The sequence below is a fragment of the Myodes glareolus genome, chromosome 5, assembly GCF_982192425.1.
Source record: "Myodes glareolus chromosome 5, mMyoGla1.1, whole genome shotgun sequence".
In the NCBI taxonomy this organism is placed as follows: Eukaryota; Metazoa; Chordata; class Mammalia; order Rodentia; family Cricetidae; genus Myodes; species Myodes glareolus.
This window is the reverse complement of record NC_142030.1, coordinates 48,754,265-48,775,363: the sequence shown is the minus strand read 5'-3', so window position 1 is coordinate 48,775,363 and position 21,099 is coordinate 48,754,265. Positions and strand designations below refer to the sequence as shown.

At 41.6% G+C, this 21,099-nt stretch overlaps 1 protein-coding gene across 3 annotated transcripts in view; it reads left to right on the top strand.

The window, feature by feature from the left end:
* The first annotated feature begins 7,582 nt into the window (after positions 1-7,582).
* LOC125391534 (mediator of RNA polymerase II transcription subunit 14) overlaps positions 7,583-21,099 on the top strand; it is a 45,254-nt gene continuing 31,737 nt past the window's right edge. For 2 of the 3 annotated variants that reach the window (XM_085687920.2, XM_085687919.2), the window contains exon 1: positions 7,583-11,856. In XM_085687920.2, the coding sequence (XP_085544046.1) occupies positions 7,713-11,856 (4,144 nt within the window). In that variant the 5' untranslated portion in view covers positions 7,583-7,712. Of the gene's footprint in view, positions 18,148-21,099 lie in introns of those variants that run through there. The other variant, XM_048420850.3, reaches the window with a different exon arrangement.

The following is a 21,099-nucleotide window of genomic DNA, read 5'->3' as shown; positions in this document are numbered from 1 at the left end:
CTGTGGGCTGGCATCTGAGTGTGAATCCCTAAGGGTACCCAATGGGCAACTTCACCAAGTCCTTGCTCTTGTAAAAAATTTTTTAACTGTTACTATAAGTGTACCACCTTTTGTTTACAATAAAGTCAGATATATGACTCCACCCCACACACACCCCAAATGATCTGGGGATTTTCTGTCTACACAGGTCCCAGTCTAGAGAGTATTTGGCATCTCCCTGGTATGCAAAAGAACTATGGGTGTAAATAGTCGCTGGGTTGAATTTTACAGGATGTGGATCCAGATAAAGAGAGACTAGCACTTCCCAGCTGCAGGTGGGCACTAGCCTTCACCTGGAGAACCTAAGACAGTATTCCCTGTTCATGCGGGAATGGTAATAAGGAAATATGTAAAAATACCTGTAAAAATGGTAATAAGGAAATAAATATTCAACCCTTTATTTTCCGGGTTTGTTGTAGTTTATGGACTGAAGACATATTTGTCCATCGCTATGTCAGTTCCTTGAGTTGATTTTATAAAAATAACGCTACTGCCCTTAAATAAACATCATTTTAGCAGACGCTTGCTATTTCGTTCAGCTAGCTTTAGTCATAATTTCCCATTAAGAGACTAGGAAATGAATCAGGAAGGAGAGTAGGCACTGGAAGTCACAGAACTGGCAAGGGGCAGAGATGTCTGAGATTTTGCAGTCTCAATGGTGCTGGCCTGTGTGACCCATGTGCTCTGGGGTAGACATCCTTTACAGCCGATTATATTGTCCCTTAAATGGATACTTAAATCTTCTGAAAGACAATCAGCAATGGTGTGTAGCACTCTTTGTGAGTTTTTTTTTCTGTAATACCCTAAGTTACCTGTGCAAGACAGACATAAGTCTGAAGGATAAAAACTAACTCAAACCAAGCGTCTCAGATTTCTATAAATGCTGAAGATACATGGGGCTGATGATGTGAAATCTCTCTAGGGCCCAAGTTTCTCCTCCTGAACTTAGAGCTTCAAGAGCAGCTAGTTCATACCTGAACCGAAGAGGGGGGTGGGTCCCAAAAATGTCTTCTGGTATTCCTCCTACCTCTGCCATATTCTTATGAGCTACATAAAATACATTACTTTCAGAGGCATATATATGATATATACTATATTGCATATGAGATAGTCAATATATTTAATTCTGTTAAAGAATTTCTTCCAATATCTAAAACATTTTATTAATGCATAATTAATTTACCCAAGTAGTTAGCAGTGTGTATGTGTGTGTGTGTGTGTGTGTGTGATGGTATATGCTCATGTGCATGCATTGTATGCCAACATATATGAATGTGAAGGCTGAAAGTCAACCTCACTTGTTCCTCAGGAACCATCTACCATGTTTTCTGAGACAATCTGTCTTTGTTCTGAAGATCACCAACTAGGTTGAACCATGTAGGCCAGCTGCTTGTTTCCACTTCTTCCATGTTGAGTTAGAAGTGTATACAACCATGTGATGCAGGATTCCCCTCTGTATGCTATGAATGCCACTGTTTAATAAAGAAGCTGCTTTGGGTCTATTGCAACGCAGAATAGGGCAAGGCAGGAATTCCAAGAGAAAGAGAGTAGGCAGAGTCAAAGAGAGCAGTCATGTAGCCCCAGCAGGAGACGGATGCCGGATGCCAGACAGAACCATACCGGTAGGCCACAACCACATGGTGATACACAGATTAATAGAAATAGGTTACTTTAAGATATAAGCGCTAGCCAATAAGAAGTATGAGCCAAGCAGTGTTGTAATTAATATAGTTTCTGTGTAATTATTTTGGGTCTGGACAGCCAGGAACAAACGAGCAGCCTCTATCTACAACCGTGCCCTGTTTTCATATGTGTATTTTGGAGACCAAACTCAGGTTGTTGTACTTCCAAAGCAACACTTACCAACTAAGCTATCTCCTTAGCCTGGGTTAATAATTTGATTCCTGCGATGTTAGGAGCTGATATGTAGATCACATGTCTACATATTTGTTAAGCAAACTTATTTATAATGTAGCTATCATATGCTTATATTTTGTTAGAATTAGAAAACTGATCTGTAGACAGAGATTGCACTTTTGTTCCCAGCCACCCAGACCCAAATAATCACACAGAAACTATATTACTTACAGCACTGCTGGGCCAATAGTTCAGGAGTAATCCTATCTAGTTCTTATGGCTTAAACCAACCCACTTCTATTAATCTATGCATCACCACGAGGCTATGGCCTACCAGTAAGGTTCCGGCATCTTTCTCCTTCAGCAGCTACATTGCATCTGACTGACTCCACCTTCTCTTCTCCTTTATTTCTGCTTGGAATTCCTGCCTTGCTCTATTCTGCCCCATGATGGGCCAAAGCAGTTTCTTTACTAACCAACGGTAACAAAACATATTCACAGCATACAGAGGGGAATCTCACATCAATGATCAAAATGAGTAAACATGGTGGAGGAAGGTTCATTCACATGTGTTCAGTGTGTGTAAGAGATTAGTAAGTGTCTATTTTTTGTTTTTTTTTTTCAAGACAGGGCTTCTCTGTAGCTTTGGTGCCTGTCGTGGAACTAGCTCTTGTCTTGTAGACCAGGCTGGCCCCGAACTCACAAAGATCCACTTACTTCTGCCTCCTGAGTGCTGGGACTAAAGGCGTGTGTCACCACTGTTCGGCGATTAGTGTCTTCATGCTGGAGCCACTGTTACTGAGTTCAAATCCTGCTGCTTGCCCCTAACGTCTGCCCACAGCTCACTCTCGGTTCTCGTAGTTTCCTGGTCCATGACAGCAAACCTCAGGGACCAGCTGATGATTGTCAGTCTTTCTATGGAAGGACAGACCCTTCCAGAACAAGACTCCAGTTGTTTGGGTTGGTGCTGTTGGTGTGGCCTGTGTCATGAGCACCTTAAGGGCTTGGTTGACAAACTTGTCATTAGAATTTTGGCACTTAATATTTATAGTTCTTTTCAATTCTGGATAGTAATTTCCCGTCTTAACACTGTTAGGTAGCATTATTTTTTCATTTGCTAGGCTGTCTCCTCACTTTGCTAATGGTTTTCAATTTCACACAACCCTATGTGTCATTTTTGGGGGAGTGTTTCTTGTGTTATTAGATTTCTGAAAGTCCTTGCCTATGTTCAATGTCTTTCCTTTATATGTTCCCGTAGAATTTCTGAACTTCAGGGCTTATGTTCACTGAACTGACTTGTTCAGGACGAGAGAGCCAGGTCTAATGTAATTCTTCCCACCCCTCCCCTTTGTTTTTTTTTTCAAGACAGGATTTCTCCATAGGTTTGGAGCCTGTCCTAGAACTAGCTCTTGTAGGCCAGGTTGGCCTTGAACTCACGGAGATCTGCCTGCCTCTGCCTCTCCGACTACTGGGATTAAAGGCGTGCACCACACCACCACCAGGCTTAATGTAATTCTTATACAGAGCTACATCTGATTTTCCAGGAATAATTTTTAGAAGAGGCTGTCTTTTTCTAGTGAATGCTTTTGACACCTTTATCAAAATATGGGTGGCTGTAACTATGTGATTTTGCTGTGGGGTCCTCTATTTTAGTCCATTTGTTTGCAGATATTTTTAATGCTGGTATCTATTTTTCTTACTATGGGTTTGTAGTATAGTTTGTGACCGGACATGGTGATACCTTTGATATTGTTCTTTATTGTTAAGTTGACTTTGCTTATGTATGGTCCTCAGTGTTTCTGCTTATATTTTAGTTTTTATCTATTAGAAATGTCATTATAATATTGAAGAATTCAATCTGTGCTTTATCCAAAGAAAAGTAAAGACCCAGGACCACCCTCTCATAAGAAATATAGTTTCTTTGTTCCTCAGAAGTTACCAAGAGTAGTTTTACTTTTGTTCCTTTTACTGCAATAAGAGAAAAAATTGGGGGTCAGAAAACCTGGGTTTAAGTCTGGGCTTCTTCATATTTTTTAGTTCTGCTGGACCAAACAGGTGACAGTTCTAAGCATTTAGTTTCTCAGTTTGTAGAATTGAGATTACAAATTCCTGCTTCTGTCTGTGCGGGGAAGATGGACCTCTGTGATCACCTCCGACAGTCTGGAATGTTGGCGTTGCCAGTTGCTGCTGATTCTGAGAGAGTAGAGGAACTGGTCTTGTGGGTGAGCAGATCAAGACCGTCAGTGCTTGAGAAAGCAGCCACAGGGATCGACTGAAAGATGTCCTTGAATAAACAGAAACGTTATGGGTTGCCTCTGGGTTATAAGCTTTTGTGTTGTAAATTATCTCACAGTAGCCACGTGGCTAAGTATATTTAAGGAAACTGAGGCACAAGATTATCTGCTAAAGTTCATAGAGTATAAATAGGAATTTGAACCCAAGCCTATGTCCCTAGTACCTTTACCCATCCTATACATTGATGACGCACTGTATATCTGTGAGTATCTCCAGGAGACTTTGCACATATTTCTGTAATTGTTCTCATACAGTAGTTGCACAGAGTCATTTGATGAAACGTCTATGAATGGATTTCACCTGTGATCGGTGATGACTTCCCTCCATTTCTGCTTGACCAACATGTACAAGATGGAACAATTCTGTATCCCTCAGCAGCACTGCTGCTTTACAGTATGTGGTGAAAACTCATCATGGTTGTTCGTTTGCTATAATCAGACTTTATAAACCCTACACTTAATCACACTTTCTTTGTGGAAGCCCTGTGCTATCTAAAGAGAAAGAGACTATAGGTAGGGTCAGGTAACTTGGAGTCGACTGACTACTCCAATGTCTAACCTGTAGAACCTTTTGTCTTTGTTTTAAAGTCAAGTTGTGTTTGCATATGCAATTGGTCCTTAGGAACATGATAATTCTCATTCTAAGTAGTATATAATGATACTGTTTAGTATATTTTTATATTTTTGTTATCAGTCACATTCTCAAAACTTGATAACAAAGTATTTTGATATCAAAAAGAATTGAGGGACATTGCATGGAAGCTACAAATTATTTTTAGTAATATAGTTATTTTTACAATATTAATTTTGCTGGTCTATGAACATGTATCTTCTCATATTTAGTTTTATTTTTAAAATAATACTTTAGTATTTGTTAGAATTTCATACAATGTATTTTGACTATATTCAACCATAGCTTCTTTCACAGGCATCCTCTCTTCCCTATCCACCTCAACCAATGAGGTAGAATCAACAAATAAAAATTTTCCAGCCAAAAGCGGCCCAGGCCCTTATGAAAACATTGCAGAATTATATCAGACCATTGAAGGACTGATACAAACACTCTTCAAATTTTCCATAAAATGAGAAAGGAAAACTTAAAAAAGTCCTTTTTTTTTGGTAGTTTTTTGAGACAGGGTTTCTTTGTAGCTTTGGATCCTGTCCTGGAACTAGCTCTTGTAGCCCATGCTGGCCTTGAACTCACAGAGATACGCCTGCCTCTGCCTCCTGAGTGCTGGGATTAAAGGTGTGTACCACCACAGCCCGGCTAAAAATTCCTTTTGTAAAGTCAGTATTACCCTGATACCAAAACCAAAGATCCAAAAAAGAATAAAATTATCAACAATTGAAAAGAGATGCAAAATTTTTAATAAAATACTTGTACACAGGGCTCAAGAATAGCACAGGCTCTAATCCCTACCGACCCTCACGCCATCTCCACACTCAGTGGCCTTCCTCTGACCCAGTAGCTTAAGCACTGGCTGTCCCTGGCCTCACTCGAGTCATGCCACTTCTTCACAGGCCCAAGCTAAGGCAGGCTAGAGTCTCATAGCAGATGCACAGACACAACTCAAGGAAGAAGTTCAGATGCCAGGACACAAGACACAACATAAATGTTAAAGACAGTATGTATCCACGCAAGCCTGCGAGTGGAATAGAAACAGTTCTCCAGTGAGAATTATGCAAATGAACCGCAAAACACAAATAATAATAATAAATTCATAAAATAACTTTAAGTAAAAACACCTGCAAAATTAGTTCAATGAATTTTTTTTGTTTGTTTGTTTTTGTTTTTTGAGATAGGGTTTCTCTGCAGCTTTGGAGCCTATCCTGGAACTAACTCTTGTAAACCAGGCTGACCTTGAACTCACAGAGATCCTCCTGCCTCTGCCTCCCAAGTGCTGGGATTAAAGGCGTGTGCCACCACTACCCGAAAAATAGTTCAATGAACTTAAACAAGATAATAAGTGCCTGAGTGATGTCCAAGAAAACAGAAATATAGTTAAAACACTAAGTATACAGAAAAAAGATAGGGTACTGAATAGAAGTAAAAAAAAAAACAAAAAAACAAATCACATACAAAGGAAAACCCATCTGAATACAACTGATTTCTCACTAGAAAGCTTAAACAGCAGAAGTCTGGAGCTACGCACTTCAAGTTGCCAAAGACCAGGGCTGCCAACTTTGACTACAGCACCCAGCATTATGATGAACAAGAAATAAAAGTTTCTGAAACATAAAAGATCTAAAAGAAGTAAAGCATCTACTTCTCATCAAAGAAGCTTCTTTTGCAGCATCAGAACATCACAGAAAGACACAACTGGTCCAAATGCAAAGCGCAAAACTGCTGGATACTCAGCCCCCTTTGGCACATCTACAATACAACCCAGAAAGCCCAATAAACATCATAGGAGAGTGATGGGAATTTGTAAGATTTGGAAGACCAGGGTATCTGGTTCAAGGTAGCTTGCTGCACCCATTAAAACTCAGCTGTATAAAGCTATATATCACAAACACAGCCAATATCATACTAAATGCAGGTTAACTCAAAGCAGTCACATTAAGATCAGGAACAAGACAAACATGTCCACTCTCTCCTTTACTCATCAATGTACTTAACGCTTTAGATAGAACCTTGAGAAAAGAAGGAAATAAAAGCGAGACAAATTGGAAAAAAAAAGATGAACATATCCTATTTTGCAGATGATAGGATCCTATACATAAAAAAAACCCTAGCAACTCCACCAAACTCTCTTAGAACTAATAAAAACCTCCAGCAAAGTGTCAACAATAATAGAAACAAAAGAAAGGCTATGAACTGAAGGAAACTGAACAACTCTCTGCTGATTAACTACCGATTTAAGGCAGAAATAAAGAAATGAAAGACTTCCTAAAATTCAATGAAAATGAAGGCACAACATGCCCAAACTTATGGGACACAATATTCCTCAAACTATTACGAAAAATAGAAACAAAAAAAAAAAACATTGCCAAAATCATTTTGAGGCCACAGTCATCCTGATACCAAAACCTCACAAAGATACAACAAAGAAAGAGAATCACAGAACAATTTCCCTCACTAACACTGAAGCAAAAACATTCAATAAAATACTCCCGGTCCAAATCCAAGAAAACATCAACAACAACAACAACAACAAAAATCCACCATGATCAAGAAGGCTCCACCCCAGAGAGGCAGGGATAGTTAAACTTATAAAAATCGGCGGCCACTGAGCAGCCAGTAGAGCTCACTCCCTTCCACGGCGGCGAGACCGCCCCTCGGTCCTCCCGGCCCGCCCCCCGGTCCTCCCGGCCCGCCCCTCCGCCCTCCCGGCCCGCGCTCGGCCCAGCCCGGCCCATCTTGGGGGCGGGCCTCTGCAGCCCGGACTCTGCTTCCTGTTCGGAGACGGCCTGGCGCTGGGATCGGCGGCCGCTCTACCCGCGCCGCCTTGGTAAGGTCACCGACCCCCGGGAGGAGACTCCAGGCCGCATCGGTCGCGCCGAGCCTGGCTGTGCGTCGCCATGGCCCCAGTGCAGCAGGAGAACCACCAGGTGATTCCTCCGGGCGGGGGCAGCGGCTCGGCGTCCGCCCCGGCTCCTCCGCCGCCGGGAGCCGCGCTGGCGGCGGCAGCTGCGGCCGCGGCTAGCCCTGGTTACCGGCTTAGCACGCTCATTGAATTTCTGCTGCACCGGGCCTACTCGGAGCTCATGGTATTGACGGACTTATTACCAAGGAAATCTGATGTGGAAAGGAAAATAGAAATTGTACAGTTTGCTAGCCGGACCCGGCAACTCTTCGTTCGATTGTTAGCTTTAGTCAAATGGGCTAATGATGCTGGCAAAGTAGAAAAGTGTGCGATGATCTCAAGCTTTTTGGATCAGCAAGCTCTCTTGTTTGTGGACACCGCTGACCGCTTGGCCTCCTTAGCGAGAGATGCACTGATCCACGCGCGCCTGCCTAGTTTTGCTATCCCGTATGCCATAGATGTGCTGACTACTGGCTCTTATCCACGACTTCCTACCTGCATCAGGGATAAAATTATTCCTCCAGACCCCATTACCAAAACTGAGAAACAAGCCACACTTCATCAGCTTAATCAGATTCTCAGACATCGGCTTGTCACAACTGAGCTTCCTCCGCAGCTAGCGAATCTTACAGTGGCAAATGGCCGCGTGAAGTTTCGAGTTGATGGAGAATTCGAGGCAACCTTGACAGTAATGGGGGATGATCCAGAAGTCCCATGGCGCCTGCTCAAGCTAGAAATCCTAGTGGAGGATAAGGAAACGGGAGATGGCCGAGCTTTGGTTCATAGCATGCAAATCGACTTTCTCCATCAGTTGGTGCAGTCCAGGCTTTTTGCTGATGAGAAGCCTCTTCAGGACATGTACAACTGCCTGCATTGCTTCTGCCTGTCTCTTCAGTTAGAAGTGTTACACTCCCAGACTCTAATGTTAATCCGAGAGAGGTGGGGTGACCTTGTGCAAGTGGACAGGTATCACGCTGGAAAGTGCCTCTCTCTCTCAGTTTGGAACCAACAGGTTCTAGGGAGGAAAACAGGCACAGCATCTGTTCACAAGGTTACAATTAAAATGGATGAGAATGATGTCTCCAAGCCTTTACAGATTTTCCACGAGCCTCCTTTGCCAGCTTCGGATTCTAAATTAGTCGAAAGAGCTATGAAGATTGACCACCTGTCAATAGAAAAGCTCCTGATTGACAGTGTCCATGCAAGAGCCCACCAGAAGCTGCAGGAACTGAAGGCCGTTCTTAGAAGCTTCAATGCTAACGAAAACTCTTCCATAGAGACTGCACTTCCTGCTCTTATTGTTCCCATCTTGGAGCCCTGTGGTAATTCGGAGTGCCTGCAGGTGTTTGTTGATTTGCATTCTGGAATGTTCCAGTTGATGCTCTATGGCCTTGACCAGGCCACTCTGGAGGACATGGAAAAGTCTGTGAATGATGATATGAAGCGGATCATCCCTTGGATTCAGCAGCTCAAGTTTTGGCTTGGACAGCGGCGTTGCAAACAATCTATAAAACACCTGCCTACAGTCACCACAGAAACGCTGCAGCTTTCCAACGGCTCAACACATCCCATTGGAAACCTCTCCAAGAACAAGCTGTTCATTAGGCTTACCCGCCTTCCACAGTACTACATCGTTGTGGAAATGCTTGAGGCTCCCAATAAGCCCACTCAGCTAGAGTACAAGTATTACGTCATGTCTGTGAGCACTCCCGATGGTGAAGACAGCCCTGCCACGGCACTGCTGCTGCAGCAATTCAAGGACAACATCCAGGACTTGGTTTCCTCCACGAAGACTGGGAAACAGACCAGGACTGGTACCAAGCACAAGTGGTCTGATGACCCGTGTCCGGTAGAAAGCAAGAAAGCCAAACCGTCAGGAGACATGTGTGCCTTCGATAAAGTTCTAGCTCATTTTGTCGCGATGTGTGACACCAACATGCCGTTTGTGGGGCTTCGACTGGAGCTGTCCAACCTGGAGATACCACATCAGGGAGTGCAAGTGGAAGGTGATGGCTTCAGCCATGCAATCCGCTTATTAAAAATTCCTCCCTGTAAGGGAGTGAACGAGGAAACACAAAAGGCCCTGGACCGCTCTCTTCTTGATTGCACTTTCCGATTACAAGGTAGAAACAACCGCACCTGGGTGGCAGAGTTAGTGTTTGCAAACTGTCCGCTCAATGGCACTTCCACCAGGGAGCAAGGACCATCCCGGCGTGTTTACCTCACGTATGAAAATCTGCTGTCTGAACCTGTTGGTGGTAGAAAAGTAGTTGAAATGTTTCTTAATGACTGGAGCAGCATTGCCCGATTATACGAATGCGTGTTGGAGTTTGCACGTTCTCTGCCAGACATACCTGCTCATCTGAATCTTTTCTCGGAAGTTCGTGTTTATAATTACCGAAAACTTGTCTTGTGTTATGGAACCACCAAAGGAAGCTCAATTAGTATCCAGTGGAATTCTACTCACCAGAAATTTCACATTTCTTTGGGAACAGTTGGCCCAAACTCAGGGTGCAGTAACTGTCACAATACCATTCTCCACCAGCTTCAAGAAATGTTCAACAAAACACCAAATGTGGTTCAGCTGTTACAGGTGCTGTTTGATACTCAGGCGCCGCTGAACGCCATCAACAAACTCCCTACTGTGCCAATGTTGGGCTTGACTCAGAGAACTAACACTGCCTACCAGTGTTTCTCCATTCTACCCCAGTCATCCACCCACATCAGACTGGCCTTCAGGAACATGTACTGCATCGATATATACTGCTGTAGTCGAGGGGTCGTGGCAATACGGGATGGTGCTTATAGTCTTTTTGATAACAGCAAGTTAGTTGAAGGCTTCTATCCTGCGCCCGGATTAAAGACATTCCTGAACATGTTTGTTGACAGCAATCAGGATGCTCGGAGAAGATCTGTGAACGAGGATGATAATCCCCCTTCGCCTATAGGAGGGGATATAATGGACTCTTTATTATCACAGTTCCAGCCACCTCAGCAACAGCCGTTTCCAAAGCAGCCGGGAAGTTCAGGCGCTTACCCTCTTACTTCACCTCCTGCGGCCTACCACAGCACAGTTAGTCAGTCTCCATCTATGATCCACACCCAGTCTCCAGGAGCCCTTGACCCTAGTTCTCCGTACACGATGGTGTCACCGAGTGGACGAGCAGGAAACTGGCCTGGATCTCCTCAAGTGTCTGGACCCTCACCAGCAACGCGTTTGCCTGGAATGTCACCAGCTAACCCGTCTCTACACTCTCCTATTCCGGATGCTTCTCATTCCCCTCGAGCTGGTACAAGTTCCCAGCCAATGCCAACCAACATGCCTCCACCTCGCAAACTACCTCAGCGCTCCTGGGCAGCATCCATACCCACCATCCTCACTCACAGTGCCTTGAACATCTTACTGTTACCTTCTCCAACGCCGGGTCTTGTGCCTGGCCTGGCAGGCAGTTACCTCTGTTCGCCACTTGAGAGATTCCTTGGATCTGTCATCATGAGACGACACCTTCAACGAATTATTCAGCAGGAAACGTTGCAGCTGATCAATTCCAACGAACCCGGTGTAATCATGTTCAAGACAGATGCCCTGAAATGCAGAGTCGCCCTTAGTCCCAAAACCAACCAGACCCTTCAGCTAAAAGTAACACCGGAAAATGCTGGACAGTGGAAACCTGATGAGCTTCAAGTGTTGGAGAAGTTCTTCGAAACAAGAGTTGCAGGACCACCGTTTAAAGCCAACACACTTATAGCCTTCACCAAGCTGTTGGGAGCACCAACACACATCCTCCGTGACTGTGTACATATTATGAAGCTGGAGCTGTTCCCAGACCAAGCCACACAGCTACAATGGAATGTTCAGTTTTGCCTCACCATCCCTCCCAGCGCACCGCCGATTGCACCTCCTGGGACACCAGCCGTGGTGTTGAAATCCAAAATGCTCTTTTTTCTTCAGCTGACTCAGAAGACATCAGTCCCTCCCCAAGAACCGGTCAGTATAATAGTTCCCATCATTTATGACATGGCTTCAGGTACCACCCAGCAGGCGGACATTCCCAGACAGCAGAACTCTTCTGCGACTGCGCCCATGATGGTCAGCAACATCCTGAAGAGGTTTGCAGAGATGAACCCACTGCGACAAGGTGAATGTACAATATTTGCAGCTGTTCGGGATTTAATGGCTAATCTTACACTTCCCCCTGGTGGGCGTCCATAGACACTGTTGTTTTTAATCCAGGAAGGCTGACAAATGAAAAACCACACACACATCACACACCACACACACACACACACACACACACACACACACGAGGCTGAATTCAGCCATCAGTTTTTAAAAGGAAAAGGACTTTCTTCTTTTTTTTTTTTTTTAAACTGTAAGAGCTAAATATTTTAAACTGGCAAAATTTTTCAGGGCACACTTCTTTCATCCAAAAGACCATCAATCTTTTGAATAGTGGACTTGTATAGTATGTTTAAATGTGACACATTTCAAACTAGGTAACAGATCAGTGTCCACTTGCCAGTAATAAGTTTAATATTTCATTTTATACTATAAAGTAATGAAAATGCCAAATTTGTTTATTTGTTTTATTATGTTTTGGGTATAATGGTCTTTTTTGATTTTTTTTTTAAGGCAGGTCTGTGATTTTTGAATACTGTAAAAACTGTGACAAACTTTCTATTGAAGCTGTATTTTAATATGACCGCTTTGAATCCTTACACAGAAATGTTTTGGGAGCTGTTAAACATATCCCAAAGAAGCAATATTTAATAAAACTAGGATATAAACGTGACACTCACTGGTGTGTGTGTAAGCTCTCTAGAGTTCTTAGGGCCTCCCTTCATCTTTAACATGGTGGGGCCAGTCAGTTTTTTAATTACGTATGTCTGAAATTTGGCCAAAAACATTTTTTGTTTTAAGGTTAATGTAGTTTCTTCAGACATTCCTAACATTTAGCACCTTGGTTGTTTTTCAGTATAGGATTTGGGTAAATGAAAGAACTTTGTCTTTGAAAAGAGACAGCAAGTGATTTATAATGATCAAGGATCCCAAATAATGCAATTTTTCTCATGTGCGAGGAAATGGGAACCTTTTTGCTAGGAAAATGTCATGTAAAGGAGACTTCTGCATACAGCATACACTAGGAAGCAAAGAACTTGAATGCATGAAGTTTCGGTGACATTTCTTTATCTTATTTAACTTCTTACCTTCCCCAGCACAAGTGGGGTTGTTCTGAACAATCTCAGTTTAATTCATTGTCAGCAAAGCAATAGGATATTTTGCTGGACACAACCTGGTCCAGTCATTTGAAAAGTCCACAGTGCAGAACCTGTGTAGAGTCCAGTAGAGTTCTGGCACTGGTACCGCTCAATAGGATTTTTTTCTAGAATACTATACTGTCTCTCGCAGCCAGCCAGGGACTTTTTAAGCTTTGAATATTATCTGACTCAAATGTTTTTTAATGACTTGATGTTATTTGGAGCAGTTTTTTTTTGTTTGTTTTTGTTTTGTTTTATTTTTTTAATGATACTATCATGCCGAGTTATATCTAGCCAATGTAATATGGTCCTCAATGAAATTTTACATGTTTGTCTGATTCCATTTTAAGATGATTGAGATTTTATAACTATAACCACCAGATTCTGGTTTTAAGCATCTCACTGCAACTGTATCATATGTGCTCAACTTTGCTTGAATCTCCTTTTCCAGTCAGAGCTGAGGCCTTCTTTGTCCTTTGTGTCTCATTCCTGCCTTCACCTCCCACCTTTCCCCCAACTCTGACGCTTCTCCAGAGTGGGAGCCTAAACTCTTCTTCTTCCTTTAACCTAACCCTTTTCTCCTTCTGTTTTCAGTTCTCTTCACAGTGGTCATCACATGGGTTTGGCAAGCTAAGATGTCTTGATCAGGAGTCAGCCTTTTTCTATTGGGAGCTAAATCCTATCTTTCATGTAGAAACCTACATGTATATACAAGAAATGTATTTTTATCTGCAGGATGATATTTTTTCAGATAATTTTATGAATAGAATTAACTTTTCAGGTATTTTCTCTTTTAAGTGTGGTTTTGAAATGTTAATTACATTTCTATACATGATGCATTCAATGGCTACTTTTTTCCTAATTAGAACACCTTTGAATGCATTGTGTAAAACAAGTAAGATAGAATTCAATGAACAGAATTTGATTTTGATGCTTATTAAGAGTAAACCAATGAATTTGAATTTTGATATCATGCTTGGTACTTGGAATTGGTATATACTTTATTAAAACTTGGAAATACTTAGCATTTGAATCATAACTTTCATCACAAACCATGCCTTTTGCCTCTTTTGTTAACCAGGTTCAATCAAAGAAACTGGATGCCATAGTGATTTTTCTCTAGTAGGTGGTTTGGAACTTGATTTTAATAAGGTGTTTTCATTGTGATTTTAGTATTTACAGTAATAAATAAAATTTATACAAGTTTTAGAGAAAAAAACCATATGAAAATCATCTGTCAATGTAATCCACCATATAAATAAACTGAAAGAGAAAGAAAAACACATAATCATCTCATTACATGCTGAAAAAGTCTCTGACAAAATCCAACACCCTTTCATGATAAAAGTGTTGGAGAGATCTTGGATACAAGGGGCAAACCTAAACATAATAAATGTAATAATCAGCATTCCAACAGCCACCAAACATCAAATCAAATGGAGAGAAACTCAAGGCAATCCCACTAAAATCAGGAAAAAGACAAGGCAGCGCATTTGGTGTATATCTATGCAGTATAGTACTTGAAGTTCTAGCTAGAGCAATGAGGCAACAAAAGGTGAACCTGTTTTGCCTTGTCTGAAGGTCAGAGAGTTTGAGCTTATTTTTGCTCTTTTAAAGTTGCTGACAGCAAGTGTGGCTACAAAACAAGATATCCTGACCCAGGATGTGATTACTTGGTGTTTCGAACATAAGATTACCCATAGAGGTGGGTCCGTTCCACCCTCAAAGGTCAGAGAATTCAAGGTTACTTTTGCTTCTTCTTTTGAAATAGGAGGTTTGACTTAGGGCGTGGTTGCCTACAGTAAACTTGGTCTAGGGTGGGTTCACTGCCCAAACATCCAATACTTTACTTTGGAATTAAGTGGCTGGCTGTCTCAAGTATTAGAGCAAGTACCTGTTCTGGTTGCCCCTTGTATCATGTTAAAGCAGTGTTTTGCCTTCTTTCCCCCTTTTGTATTGGTGTAAAAGTGTTTGAAAACTAAACGTGTTGCTAACTCAGAATTCAGAAAATTCAGCGTTCAGGATCTGCTGAGTTGCCCTCCTGGTACATGTACTCTCCTATGACTCTGTTTCTTTTCTCTGTTCCTTCTACCCTAACATTTCTAATCCTCATGCCCCTTCCCTGGAACATACGAATTTGCTGTGGCTAGGATATGACAGAAGTTACCCTAAAAAGGTGACTCATGACAAAAAGGAGATCAAGGGGATACAAGTTGGGAAGGAAGAAGTCAAAGAATCGCTGTTCACAGATAATATGATAGTATGCATAAGCAGTCCCCGAAATTCTACCAGGAAACTCGTGCCATGGATAAACAGCATCAGTAAAGTGTCCGAGAACAAGGTTAACTTAAAAAAAATTGTAGCCCTCCTATATACAAATGACAAATGGGCTGAGAAAGAAATCAGGGAAATATACCCTTCACATTAACCTCAAGTAATACAAACTATCTTGGGATGACTCTAACCAAGCAAGTGAAAGACCTGTAAGACAAAGAACTTCAACTTTATATATTATAAAAAATTAAATTTTACATACCAATACCAATTCCCTCTCCCTTCTCTCCCCACCTTCCCCCTACCCCACTTTCCAGCCATTCCTCAGAGAGGGTGAGGCTTCCCATGGAGAGTCAAAAAAGTCTGTCATATCACTTGAGGCAGGATCAAGGCCCTCTTCCCTGTATCTAGACTGAGCATAGGGACTAAGCTTCAGAAAGCCAGTATGTGCACTAGGGATAAATACTGGTTCCACAGCCAGTGTCCCCACAAACTGCCTAAGTCACACAACTGTCACCCACATTCAGAGGGCCTAGTTCAGTTATATCCAGGTTCCCCATCTGTCACTCCAGAGCCAGTGAGCTCCCGCTTGCTCAGGCCAGCTGTTTCTGTGGGTGTCCCCATCATGGTCTTGACCCTTTTGCTCATGTTCTCCCTTCTCCCTCTTACAACTGGACTCCAGGAGCTCGGCCCAGAGCTTAGCTGTGGATCTCTGCATCTGCTTCCATCAGTTACTGGATGAAGGTTCTATGATGTCAGTTAAGGTAGTCATCAATCTGCTTACAGCAAAAGGTGGCTAAGGCACCCTCTCCACTATTGCTTAGGGGCTTAGCTGGGGCCATCCTTGTAGATTCCTGGGAATTTCCCTAGTGCCAGGTATCTCGCTAACATCATAATGGCTGCCTCTATCAAGATACTTTTTTTTTTTTTTGCTCTCCCTCTCTATCCTTCCCCAACTCCATCTCCTAATCCCTCATGTCCTCCTCCCCTTTCTTTCTTCCCCTCCCCAGTCCCTTTAAACCCTTCCCTCCTCCTCCCCAACTCCCGCTTTACTCAGGAGATTTTGTCTATTTCCCCTTCCTGGGGGATCCATGGATGTTTCTCTTAGGGTCCTCCTTGTTTCCTGACATTCCTGAGGTTGTGGACTGTAGGCTGGTTATCCTTTGCTCTATCCATTTATGAGTGAGTACATACTGTGTTTGTCTTTCTGGGTCTGGGTAACCTCACTCAGGGTGATTTTTTTTTTCCTAGTTCCATTTGCCTACAAATTTCAAGATGTCATTGTCTACCCTCCCCACAGTAGTACTCCATTGTGTAATGTACCACATTTTTTTTTTATCTGCTCTTATGTTGAGGGACATCTAGGTTGTTTCGAGGTTCTGGCTATTATGAACAATGCATCTATGAACATAGTTGAGCAAATGTCCTTGTGGTATGAATATACATCCTGTGGGTATAAGCCCAAGAGTGGTATTGCTGGGTCTTGAGGTAGATTGATTCCCAGTTTTCTAAAGAACTGCTATAGTGTAGTGATATTTTATTTGTATTTTAATAAATAAAGACTACCTGAAGTTCAGAGGGTAAAACAGTCCCACTGATTAGCCTTACAGACCAGGCAGTGGTGACACACACCTTTAATCCCAGTAACCTCCCTAGTTGCCATAGAAACCAGGCGGTGGTGGTGCACGCCTTTAATCCCAGTCCTAGAGAGGAATATAAGACAGGTGGAGACAACTCTCACACAGTCTCATTCTGAGGATTCCTGGAGGCAGGATTGCCACTTCAGACTGAGGTAGAGGTAAGAGCCAGTGGCTGGCTGTTTTGCTTTTCTGACCTTCAGATTGAACCTCAATATCTGTCTCTGGGTTTATATTAATTGTGCTACAAATAGCACCCAAATGTTTGGCAAGAATTTTCACATAAAGCTCGAGAAAGTTTAAAAAAATTTCTAGACAGACAAGAACAGAGTCAAGTTCTTGGGTAACTGCCTTTTCTCTGGTAGACTCTGTTTGCTGGCAGCTAGAAGAGACGCGACCCCTTTTAAGAAAGGCTTCTTGACTCAGCATTAGCAGCAAAAACTGCATAGAGGCTCTTTTAAGAGGCCCTGCCATGAAGCACTTAAGTGGTGTTTATGAACAGCCAGTGGTATGCTTCTTGGTGGCATGGACCTAGAAACTCCACAGAGTTTCTAAATGTGGCTCCTGCGTGTACCTCCACCATGAAGCTAGCCTCTCAGAAAGCTAAGAAGTGGGGTGGAACTAGTTACCAAAGTCACAGCCTTAATCCTAACCATGTCATTTAGCAGATTTAAGACTCATGTACTCAGAAAAAGATACAGTAAAGACAGATTCAGATTGAAAAAAAAAATCCTTTAAACAATTTATAGTGTGTTTTAAAATATACATAGGCTTGGGAAAGAAAATAAAAGAGAAAGTCCTCAAGGAAAAAAGAAAGGAAGGAAGGAAGGAAGGAAGGAAGGAAGGAAGGAAGGAAGGAAGGAAGAGGCCAGGCATGGTGGTGCACACCTTTAATCCCAACACTTGGGGAGTCAGAGGCAGGTGGATTTCTGTGAGTTCAAGGCCAGCCTGCTCTGCAGAGTGAGTTCCAGGACAGCCAAAGATACACAGAGAAACCTTGTCTCAAAAAACTAAAAAGTTAAAAAATAAAAATAAAAGAAATAAGAGTAAGGAAAAAAGTCACTTAAAGATGAAAAATATACAGAGAATCTGGATGCTGTATATTATTGGGTTGTCTTTGAATTGCTTGATTGCTGAGGAAGGAGCAAAAGCTACTAAAAAGATATTTGACTTTTAATGATGCTTGATTAATCCAATCTATATATTTTGGAAATGCCTTGACTTCAAAATTAAAGTTCAAAGATATGTTACTTTTGGAAAGAGGTTCTGTTTTTGCTTCCACAGAAAATAAGAGATGGTGGATTCATTCTGGGTTAAGAAAAATAAGGTTTGATTGAGGAAGACCCCCTGAAAAAATCTCCAATTGGAATGGATGGCCCAGATGATCCAATGTTTCAGAGGACCTTTGTTGCAGTATCCTCTGAGTTCTACATCCAGAACAGCCTCAAGACTGCTGGCTGAGATGATCAAGCTTCACAGAATATTCCAGTCAGGACTTGACCATAAACCTAAATTTTCTTCGGGTCTCCATAAGATTAAAATGATCAAGAAGCAGCCTAGAAAACTATACCCACATCCCCCCCCCCAAAAAAAAGGATTATGGGTGTTTGTCTTTGTTTAGTGTATTGGTTACAAATTGTTATGGATAATGGTCAGGAAAAAAAGCCAAGCAAGGGAGAATAGATTCAGGGTCTTGTTTTGAAAAGAAAAAAAAAGGCGGGGGGACTGCTGTGGTATAATGCTTTTGTACACTGTAAAGATTTATCACTTATATTGGTTTAGTAAAATGCTGATTGGCTAGTAGCCAGGCAGGAAGAATCGGTAGGGCAATGAGACTAAGAGAATTCTGGGAAGAGGAAAGGCAGAGAGATACAGTTACCAGCCAGACACAGAGGAAGCAAGATGAGAATGCCTTGCTAATAAAGTGGTACCAAGCCACATGGCTAAACATAGACATGAATTGTGGGTTAATTTAAGTTGTAAGAGCTAGTTAATAATAAACCTGAGCTAATAGGCCAAACAGTTTATAATTAATATAAGCCTCTGTGTGTTTCTTTGAGACTGAACAGCTGAGGAACCGAGCTGGACAGAAGCTTCCATCTACAATATCTGTCTCTGGGTTCATACTAATCATGCTGCACCATACTAATTTCCAAAGTGACTGTACAAGTTTGCACTCCCACCAGCAATGCAGGATTGTTCCCCTTATTCCACATAAGCTGTCATTTCTGTTTTTGTTCTTGACCATCTGGCAGGTGTAATATGTTATGTTATTTTGATTTGTATTTCCCTGATGGCTAAGGATATTAAACAACTCCTTAAGTGTCTTTTGACCATTTGAGATTTTTCTGTTGAGAATTCTGTGTTTAGATCTCTACTCCATTTTTAATTGAATTATTTTATTTAGTAGTTTGATGTCTAGTTTCTTGAATTCTTTCTGGTATTTTTGGAGATTAGCCCTCTGTCAGATGTGGGGTTAGTGAAGATCTTTTCCCATTCTCTAAGCTGTTGTTTTGTCTTGTTGGTTGAGTCCCTTGCCAGAAGCTTTTCAGTTTCAGGAGGTCTCATTTATTAACTGTTGCTCTCCATGTCTGTGCTACAAGGGTTATATTTAGGAAGTGGTCTCCAACGTCAATGTGTTCAAGTGTACTTCCCACTTTCTTGTCTCTGAGAATCAGTGTAGTTAGATTTATGTTCAAGTCTTTGATACATTTGGAGTTGAGCTTTGTGCATGGTGATAGATGTGGTTCCATTTGCATTCTTCTACATGTCAATATCCAGTTATACCAGCACCATTTGTTGAAGAGGCTTTCTATTTTCCATTTTATATTTTTTAGCTTGTTTGTCAAAAATTAGGTGTTCATTTGTGTGCGGATTATTATCAGGGTCTTCGATCTGATTCCATTGGTTCACCTGTCTGTTTTCATGCCAATACCACAAGCTTTTTTCATTACTGTGACTCTGTAATAGAGCTTAAAGCTAGGGAATATGATTTCTCTGGAAGTTCCTTTATTGTACAGGAATGTTTTGGCTATCCCGGATTTTTTGTTTTTCCATATGAAATTTAGTATTGTTCTTTTGAGGTCTTTGAAGAATTGCGCTGGGATTTTGATGGGTATTGCATTGAATCTGTAGATTGCTTTTTGTAAGATTACCATATTTAATTTAATATGTTGATCCTAGCAATCCATGAGTATGGGAGATCTTTCCATTTCCTGATATCCTCTTCAATTTTGTTATTCAAAGGCTTAAAGTTCTTGTCATACAGATCTTTCACTTGTTTGGTTAGAGTTACCACAAGATATCTTATTTTATTTGTGGCTATTGTGAAAGGTGATGTTTCTCGGATTTCTTTTTAAGCCCATTTATCATTTGTATGTATGAGGGATACTGATCTTTTTTGAGTTGATCTTGTATCCTGCCATATTACTGAAGGCATTTATCACCTGTAGGAGTTCCCTGGTAGAGTTTTTGGGGTCACTTATATGTACTATCATATCATTGGTAAATAATGAAAGTTTGACTTCTTCCTTTCCAATTTGTATCCCCTTGATCTCCTTTTGTTGTCTTATAGCTATAGCCAGAACTTCAAGAATTATGTTGAGTAGATATGGAGAGAGTGGGCCGCCTTGTTTTGTTCCTGATTTTAGTGGAATTACTTTGAGTTTTCTCCATTTACTTTGATGTTGGCTACTGACTTGCTGTATATTGCCTTTATTATATTTAGGCATGTTTCTTTTTTTATTGATTTTTATTGAGCTCTACATTTTTCTCTGCTCCCCTCCCTATCTCTCCCCTCCCCCTTCAATTCTTCCCCAAGGTCCCCATGCTCCCAATTTACTCAGGAGATCTTGTCTTTTTCTACTTCCCATGTAGATTAGATCTATGTAAGTCTCTCTTAGTGTCCTCATTGTTGTCTAAGTTCTCTGAGATTGTGGTTTGTAAACTGGTTTTCTTTGCTTTATGTTTAAAAACCACCTATGAATGTTTCTTGTATTCCTGATCTCTGGAAGGCATTTATCATGAAGGAGTGTTGTTTTATTGAAGGCTTTTTCAGCATCTAATGAGATGATCACGTGTTTTTTTTTCCTTTCAATTTATTTATATGACAGATTACATTTACAGATTTTCATATGTTGAACCATCCCTGCATCTCTGGGATGAAGCATACTTGATCATGGTGGATGACTTTTCTGATGTGGTCTTGGATTC